This window comes from Octopus bimaculoides, chromosome 14 (assembly GCF_046866305.1).
Source record: "Octopus bimaculoides isolate indiv1 chromosome 14, ASM4686630v1, whole genome shotgun sequence".
In the NCBI taxonomy this organism is placed as follows: Eukaryota; Metazoa; Mollusca; class Cephalopoda; order Octopoda; family Octopodidae; genus Octopus; species Octopus bimaculoides.
The window spans coordinates 18,557,758-18,567,460 of record NC_142941.1 but is presented as its reverse complement, the minus strand read 5'-3'; the positions used below and the strand labels follow the sequence as shown (position 1 = coordinate 18,567,460).

The window sequence follows — 9,703 nt, the reverse complement described above, 5'->3', positions numbered from 1 at the left end:
CGGGGTACAATATTGTTGAATTACAACTTTATGGGTTCAAGTTGAGACAGTTTGCTTTCTTACTCTCTCCCCTATAATTCTTTTATTTCTTCTCAATAAATCCTAATGATAATCTTTCTTTCTTTGTCAAGGAATCGGCTTTGATGGAAGAGGATAAAGGGAAACCAAAAAGTAAATATTCATATTATAGATATGGACGTGATGATCTCAAGCGCCAAGCCGTGGAGTATTATCAAAAGAATAAAGTTCCACAAAAAATTGAAGAGGTTCTGAATAACTTATTTTATGATCAGCCACCTGATATTTATGGATATTTGGTAAGGAATATTATTTTGAATCACTTGATATACATATACAGACACACACATATAGAGAGAGAATAAAAAGCAGGAAAGCATAAATTTCACAGATACTTCATGATTTTACATTTTAAACAACTATTTCTTTAGAAATAAACATCAATAATTCCATGATTACATAATTGATAAATAATTAATATCAATTAAATTAATTAAAAGCTGTGTTTATTCCAAATCATCAGGAATATTATAGACTATGCTACATTAATATATATATATTCTATGAAAGGTTGTTAAATGTGGAGAATAATTGGGAGGATCTTTCAAATATTGAACCAATTGAAGGACCAGGCAGAGTGGATAGCAGTATAATAAATAAGGCAATTAAGAAAATGAAGGCTGGGAAAGCCCCTGGACCATCAGGTATCACTGCCAAGATGATTAAAATATCAGGTAGTGTGGGATACAGCCTAGTCACTTGCATAGTTATTCAGGAAGGCATCATCCCCAAAGACTAGTGTAGCAATATTATAGTCAGCTGCTACAAGGGTAAAGGTGATGCCTTAGATAGAAACAACTACAGAGGTTTCAAACTGCTAGGTCAGGTCATGAAAATTACAGAGAGAGTTATATCTCAACTGATTAGGGATAGAATTAAACTAGATGAGGTGCAGTTTGGTTTTGTTCCTGGGAGAAGTACCATACATGCCATCTTCATAGTGAGACAGTTGCAAAAAAAGTATTTGGCCAAAAGTAAGCCATTGTATTGGGTCATCCCATAAATAATATGATTTTTCAATTGAATAAACTAAAAGTTGGAGGGGGAGGGGTTAAACTACCTGCTTCAACTTACTATAAAAGCAGGTAGTAATTTTACCTTGTGCTTATTCTTAGTGCAAGTTTTGAAGAGTGCAGTTTGATTTTTAACAGTTATGTTTTCAAAGTGACAAAGGAACATATTCGGCATATTTTGCTTTATGAGTTCAATAAAGGCAACAATGCAATGGAAAGTGCGAGGAATATTAATACAGTATATGGGGATCGGACAATAAGTGTAAGCCAGTGTCAATAGTGGTTCCAGAAATTCTGAGTCGGAAACTACAGCCTAGAAATCGGGCCTCATCCTAGAAGATCTGTAGGGCTTGACAAGGATGTCTTGCAAACCCTGTTGGAACAAAATCCCATCATAACTGTTGAGGAATTAGCAGAGAAGCTTCGATTTGGTCATTCAACCAGTCATTCATGTCAGCACTAGAAGGAAAAAACGACCATCTTTGGTTTCAAGACAAAAGGTGTTCTTCCATTAGGATAATGCTCAGCCACATACAATGAGGATGACATTCCAAAGGCTGGAGCAGTTTGAATGAGAAATGATGTCCCACACACCATTTTCACTGGACATTGCCCCATCTGATTATCATTTATTCCACAGTCTTCAAAATCATTTCGATGGAAAAATATGAATTCTGTAGATAAGGTCAGAACAGTATTGGAAGAGTATTTTTCATCACAGACGAGTGAATTTAGGAGGAGGGGCCTTGCAAGTCTACCAGATAGATGGAAGAGCATTGCAGAAATTGAAGGAGAGTATATTTTAGATTAAAAAAGAACTTTGTTTATCTTAATTCTGAAAAATAAAAGAAGTATAAAAGACTGCATTATTTATGGGATGATCCAATACTTAGCCTTCGTTGACCTGGAGAAAGCTTTTGACAGGGTTTCCTGCTCTCTTATTTGGTGGTCTCTAAGGAATCTAGGAGTAGAGGAGTGGCTTGTTAGAGCAGTTCAAGCCATGTACAGCGATGCTGTCAGTAAGGTGAGAATTGGCCTTGAAAACAGTGATGAATTTAACGTATACACCAAGGATCAGTTCTTAGTCCACTCTTATTTATCATAGTTCTCCAGGCCATAACAGATAAATTCAAAACTGGATTCCCATGGGAATCTTGCTGATGATCTTGCTTTTATTGCAGAATCTGAAGTAGGATTGGAGAAGTAGTTCTGGGTTTGGAAGCAAAACCTGGAATCAAAGAGCCTTAAAGCTAACTTAGCTAAGACTAAAGTTGTTGTTAGCAAGAAAGGAGATAAGACTCTCATTCCAGCTGGCAAATGGCTCTGTTCAATATGTATGAAAGGAGTGGGACGTAGTTCCATTCGCTGCACCAAGTGTAAGCTATGGATGCATAAGAGATGCAGTGAAATCGTGGGAAGATTATCAGATAAGGTCACTTTCGTATGTGGCAAATGTGCAGGAACAGTAAGTACTAAGAGCACAAGAGACTTAAACTTTCTCAAATGCTCAGGAGGCTCTTTTGAGGTAGTAGATACTTTCTGCCATTTAGGTGACCAAATTAGCAACGGTGGTGGATGCTCTGAAACTATTGTTTCTAGAATAAGAATAGGGTGAAAAAAGTTCAGAGAACTACTATCTCTATTGGCAGCAAAAGGACTCTCTCAGAGTGAAAGGTAGATTGTATGATGCTTGTGTGAAAATGGCTATGTTACATGGGCTCTGACTGTGGAAGCCATGCATAGGCTGGAGAGGAATGAAGGTAGTATGCTCCATTGAAATTGCAATATCAGTGTGCATTACTGACAAAGCACAACTGTGTTGAGAGAAAAGTTAGGTATAAGAGGGATTAAATGTGGTATGCAGGAGAGGAGACTGCGTTGGTTTGGACATGTGATGCATATGTGTGAAGATAGCTGTATACAGACTTATGATCAAAAAGCGTTTCAACAGTGACCACCCAATCTTTTATCCTGGTCTAGTATATATCTAGAATATATCTGAAACTATGTTATCCAATGTATCTTCTTTTTTTGAAAGCACTGAGGTGAGATTTGAAAGAAATCTGGCTGTTATTTATAACAAATCAAGTAATTACTTTAGAGATTCCATCATTGGTTCACATATAAGGTATCATCATCATCATTGTCATCATCCTTTTTCATGTACATAAGAGTTCACAACATAAATTGTTTTGCACCCAACATTATTAACATAAAACACACACACACACTCTCTGTCTGTCTCTTTCTCTCCCTCTCTATCTCTCATGCGTACATGCATCCATGCACGTGCACACACACACACACACACACACACACACACACACACACACACACACACAAGATGTACATGTTTATAAAATTGCCTTGGTTAGAAAAGTTCTGGTGATAAAAATCCAATATAAAAATTTGCCTTTTATAGTTTTTTTGCTTCTATTTTGTCTTTTATTTTTCTTTTCTTTATTTTTTTTGGTAGCCGTTATTTGAATGATGTCATAAATCACAACCTTTATCTCTATTTACTATTTTCTCACTCTCATCTTGTTGCTTCATCACATCAAGTCTTTAATATAACAGACTGCTGTTACATATCCTCATTAATCCATTTAGTTCATAAGAGTGCTGATATTGTATTTTGGCATGTATTCATGTATGTTGATTTTGGTCGATAATTATTCCTCAGTGTTCCATGAGAATTTTCGGCTTCATAGTTTTCAGAGGTCATTAAGGGTTAATAAAGGCTTAAATGTCAAGAATTAAAATTAACATATTTGAAGACTTTATCAAGCTTATTAATCTGAAATATATAGATGGTTGGCTATATTGTGCTTATTTGACATTTTACAAAAGACTATAAACTAAATGCAATTATATTCTCCTAGTTTAGTTATGCCAGTGTGTACTTATAAAAATTCATGTTATGTGCAACTGCAACCTTTTCGAATTCCCTCATCACCTATATATTCCCATTAAATATGAAATAATAAAATAACCTACAAAATTAAAAAATGGGACATTGTGATGGCTTATCATTACATTGCATGTGAAGATGTAGCTTAGTAATTAGAGTGTTCGGCTCATGTTCATTTGGTCATAAGTTCGATTCCCACTGGCACATTGTGTCCTTGAGCAAGACACTCTATTCCATGTTGCTCCAGTCCACTCAGCTGGCAAAAATGAGTTGTGCATGTAATTCAAAGGGCCAGCCTTGTCACATTTTGTGTCATGTTGAATTTCCCTGAGAACTACATTAAGGGTTCACATGTCTGTGGAGTGCTCAGCCACTTGTGTGTTAATTTCACGAGCAGGTGTGTGAAGGGTTTAGTCAAACAAATCACCCCCAGTACTTAATTTATTTCTAAGCTTGATGCTTATTCTATCAGTGTCTTTTACCCAGCTACTAAGTTACATTGACATATTGTCAACTGATGGTGAGGGACAAACACAAATTCAGACACACACAAGCACATGCATACACACATGCATGCATGCGTGCATACGTACGTACATACATACATACATACATACATACATACATACATACATACATACTCTCTAAACATGCTAGACATACACTGACTCCATGTCCAGAGCTCTTGAAAGTTTCCTTATATTTCAGCAGCACTGAAGTCTCAACGACCACATGCATACAACAAACAGTATGGTACCTTTTCTCCTTTATAATAAACAACACAGAACTGAAATTCTCAAAGCTATCTTTCATGATTTTTCTTCATGGTGATTCCACATATATATATATATCATTACCAAATCTATATCCCAATGGCTAGGATTCCTCTTTAGTGTGTTAAGCTTACAATTGTGAGGTTGTGAGTTCAATTCCTTGACTGAGCTGTGTGTTGTGTTTTTGAGCAAGGCACTTTATTTCATGTTGCTCTAGTTCATTTAGCTGTAGGAATCAGTTGTCACTAGTGCCAAATTGTATTGGCCTTTGCCTTTCCCTTGGACAAGATTGGTGGCATGGAGAGGAGAGACTAGTATACATAGCAACTGCTGCACTGGTATACCTTGCCTGGACTTCTGCCTTGGAAGGGAACTTTCTAGGTGCAATCCCATGGTCATTTACTTTTACAAAGCTCAAGTAAGACTCACATAGTTCTCATCTAAGGACAATGTTTCTGTTATTCTCACAAATATTCTCAGCTGAATAAAAAAAAACAAAAGTTATTTGACTGATGAGCAAAGATTCACTCACTAAAATGCTTCGGTGACTAGTTTACAGATGTATAAGGACCATTACTTCTTTGAACAACATAGCTACTTGTCCTTGTCCTCAAGGCCCATGTGGTTAGAAGTTTACTTTGTGACCACATGGTTCAGTCCCATTGTGACACCTTCAGCAAGTGTCTTTTACTATAACCTTGGGATGACCAAAGCCTTGTAAGTGGATTTGGTAGAGGGAAACTGAAAGAAGCTCATCGTATATATGTGTGTGTATGTGTGTGTGTTTGTCTCTACCCATCAATTGATGACTGGTGTTGGTGTGTTTATGTCCCAATATTTAGCTTAAAAAATAGAAATAAGTACTGGAGTTGATTGAAATTTCCTCAAGGCAGTGCCCCAGCATGGCCATCGTCTAATGACTGAAACAAAAAAAAAAAAAAAAAGAAAAAATATCTCTCTTCTTCTTTTCACTGTTACTGTGTCCCAATTCCCAAACCTACACTAAGCATTTTATCCAATCCTTCTTCTGCAGAATTGTAACCCCTACCTCACCCATGTTCTTCCTGCAGACATAATGACTTGAACAACTAACAACACAAATCTCTCCAGATTAGGGTGGGTCTGCAGATGTCATGAGCCTTGCCTCTTTTCCACTGACTATATTGTAAAACAATGTGAGAGGCTTTCCAAGTTTCTGCATACTGCAACATTTCTTGGTAATAAATATAGATAAAAGAAGAGAGAAAGATATTTTTGCATTTTCTCAATATGCTATTATTTGCTTGGTAAGATTTGATGAGACTTTTTCAGCAAAATCATTTTGTGCTGATATTTACACTATCCTTTTAATCTGTTTATTCTTTTATTCTCTCCAGGTGCAAACATATTTTCATATATAAACATTTCCTTTTGTTAGAAATAGAAAACAAAAAATCTGTGATACAGAGGATATAATAATCCTTTCTATTATAGGCACAAAGCCTGAAATTTTGTGAGGGGAGAACTAATTGGTTACATTGACCCCAGTGCTTGACCAGTACTTAATTCATCCACCGAGAGGGGATGAAAGGCAAAGTTGATCTTGGCGGAATTTTAACTCAAAATGTAAAGAGAGATGAAATGCTGTTGAACATTTTGCCTGGCACAGTAATTATTCTGTTAGCTTACCACCTTTACAGAAGGTATAATAATAAGATGGCTAAGGAGGTTGAAATACTGTAAACTGTTGTGCAGTAAAGATCCACATTCATATGTTTCTTTCCGTTATGTAAATATAAGGTACTTGATGACTGGTGTTTTTTTCATACATTATCCTGTGATGCACCTGGACGCACCATTGGTGATGTTTACTGGGGTCATTTGGTGTTTTGGGTCTTTCAATATTTGACACCCTCACCTAGGTGACCCAGCTGGGGTTGATCAAAGTTGTGGAAGTGCATGGTTCAGTGGTTAGGGTGTCAAACTTACAATTGTGAAGGTGTGAGTTCAACTCCCAGACTGAGCTGTGTGTTCTGTTCTTGAGCAAGACACTTTATTTCACATTGCTCCAGTTCACTCAGCTGAAGAAATAAGATGCAGTGTCATTGGTGTACCGACCTTTGACTTTCTGCTGGACAACATCAGTGGCATGTAGAGGGGAGACTAGTATGCATGGACAACTGCTGGTAGCACTGCTCCTTCCAGGGCTCAAACTCCCCGACTTACTGTCACCTTGAAGCAACCTCTACTGCTTCCACAGTCAATCTGATGGCTCCTGTGATGCCAAACATACTGTAAGCTCCATTGAAGGGTTGGTCTGCAAATCCTCTGCATCCCACTTTGCTGGGATCACATCTTGCTTGACCCCCCCCCCCACCCCATTACTTAAGCATAACTCCACTAGCTTAGTAAATTTCTTCCACTTGCTCTCATTAGCCTCCTTGATGGGGTCCTACCAAGGAACAGAGATTTCTTACAGAACCACCTGCAATTTCACTTGGTTTGATGGGTTCTCAAGCACAGCATATCGCCAAAGGTCTTGATCACTTATCATTCCCTCCTTGAGGCCCAGTGTTTGAAGGGTGCTTTTACGTGCCACTGACGTGGGTGCCAGCTACATGACACCGGCATTGGCCACAACCATGATTTCACTTGGGTTCATGGGTTTTCTCAAGCATGGCATATTTCTGAAGGTCTCAGTCACTTGTTATTGCCTCAGTGAAGCCCAATGTTTGAAGATTATGCTTCACCACCTCATCCTGTGTTTTCCTGGGTCTACTCCTTCTACAGGTTCCCTCCACAATTAGAGGTGAATAAATAAACATCACAATTAACAGTATAATCTGAATGCTAAAGGGTTAAACATGCCTTTGCAAAAATATCCAATAAGATTCTTAATTACCTACTTTACTGTTGATACTAAATATTTAATAGTTGTTTTGGGTGAACTGTGATTTACATTTTGGTATTTCAATCATGGTCTTTCCTACTGTTTGACTTTTATTTATCCTTTTACTAATTAACCCTTCCAAGGCTGCCTCTGGTTGTATGATGTCAAGAACAGTTTGATAAGTGATGTTCCAGTCACCATTTAATAATGGAAAAGTTCTTTATTTTATTAAATTCTTCCAAACATTTTGATTGTTTCCAAAATTAACTGAAATATATTGGCAGTTTATTTATTTATTTATTTAGAACAGGGGTTCTCAAATAAGGTCCATATGGCCCCTTGGGTCCATATAAGATTTTTGGGAGTCTATATAAAAATTTGTGAGGGTCCATGCAGGCAATTTAGCAAACTGAGATCAACAATGGTAAGTTAAGAGTCCATGGAAAAAATTTTGCTTTAGATGTATTTATTACAAGAAACAGCTGTTTCTTCATCTAACGTTTTACCGAGTTTAACACGTTTCTTATTTCTTTATTGCCCACAAGGGGCTAAACATAGAGGGGACAAACAAGGACAGATAAATGGATCAAGTCGATTACATCGACCCCAGTGCCTAACTGGTACTTAATTTATCGACCCCAAAAGGATGAAAGGCAAAGTCGAAGCCGGTGGAATTTGAACTCAGAATGTAACGGCAGATGAAATACTGCTAAGCATTTCACCCAACGCGCTAATGTTTCTGCCAGCTCCCCCTGCCTTTAACACGTTTCTGGCCACTGAAACATGTTCTCAGAGAGTGATATTCAAAACCTACACAAGTGGACATGTGAAAAAACAAAAATAGGAAATTTGAAAGAAGCATCTACAATACTAGTTTTAAAACATAGAATGGCTATAGGGGTTCACCAGAATAAAATAGGAATCAAAGGGTTCCATAAGCAAAAAATGGTTGAGAACAGCTGATTTAGAAGAAATAGGGTCACAAAAGAGTTTAAACTACAGGGAAGGTCTCTGTCACATAATGGAATATATCTTTGTGTCTTGTGTATGGTTTTTCCCTCTGTTTGATCCTTACCCACCACCACCACCACCACCATCATTGGTATCATTGCCATCACTTCTAATACCACCCTCACCACTGCCACCGCACCATCATCACTGCCACCACCATTGCTGCCATTACATTGTTGTTGCACCACCACCACCACCACCACCACCACCACCACCACCCGACCCCCTACCACTTCTACTGCTGCCACACCACTACCATCACCACTACTGCTGTTGCACCACCACCTCTGTCATTGATGTTGTCTGCACTGACCAAAGCCTTATGAATGGATTTGATTAGTGGAAAATGAAAGAAGAGGATTGTGTGTGTGTGTGTGTGTGTGTGTGCACGTGCATGTGTGTGTGTACATATGTATGTATGTATGCATGCATGTGTGTATATCTTTGTGTCTGTGTTTATACCCCTCCCACCACTTGACAACTGGTGTTGGTATGCTTACGACCCTGTAACTTAGCTGTTTGGCAAAAGAAATTGATAGAACAAGACCGGACTTTAAAAAAATAAATACGTATAGGGTCGATTCATTCGACTAAAATATTTTTCAAGGCGGTGCCCCAGCATGGCTAGAGTGCAATGACTGAAACAAGTAAAAGAAAGATATATATATATTTAAATTGACAACTTGCATTATATTATTATAAAGAAACACTGCATTTTCCTGTATATTTAATGCAAGAATTAAATTAATTCTCAATATGCACTGTTCATTGTGGCTGTTTGAATGTTGTTTTCAAAGTGACCTTTAACATTGACAGATGTTGTTACATGTGCAAAAGATAAAACCACAAGTTTTCTGTTGATTCTGTGCCAGCCAGTTCCTTGTTTTCCACTCATGTACATCTCTGAAACACCCAGTACTTATAATAAACTACTAGCTGAAGCATAAATATTTACCTGGTATAACAGGTGATAGATGATGATAACTGGCGGCTTCTACCAGTTGCTGTACTGTTAGCTACCTACCAGCACCATTGTTGTCTACTTGCT

The 9,703-nt window shown here is 37.7% G+C and overlaps 1 protein-coding gene across 4 annotated transcripts in view; it reads left to right on the top strand.

The window, feature by feature from the left end:
- Window positions 1–9,703, top strand: part of LOC106877636 (enolase 4) — a 230,540-nt gene that overhangs the window by 13,969 nt on the left and 206,868 nt on the right. For all 4 annotated transcript variants that reach the window (XR_016244234.1, XM_089362469.1, XM_089362470.1 and 1 more), the window contains exon 2: window positions 132–317. Coding sequence is in view for 3 of the 4 variants with exons in the window: in XM_089362469.1 (XP_089218595.1) it covers window positions 144–317 (174 nt within the window). In the remaining variant the exon portion in view is untranslated. The remainder of the gene's footprint in view (window positions 1–131; window positions 318–9,703) is intronic.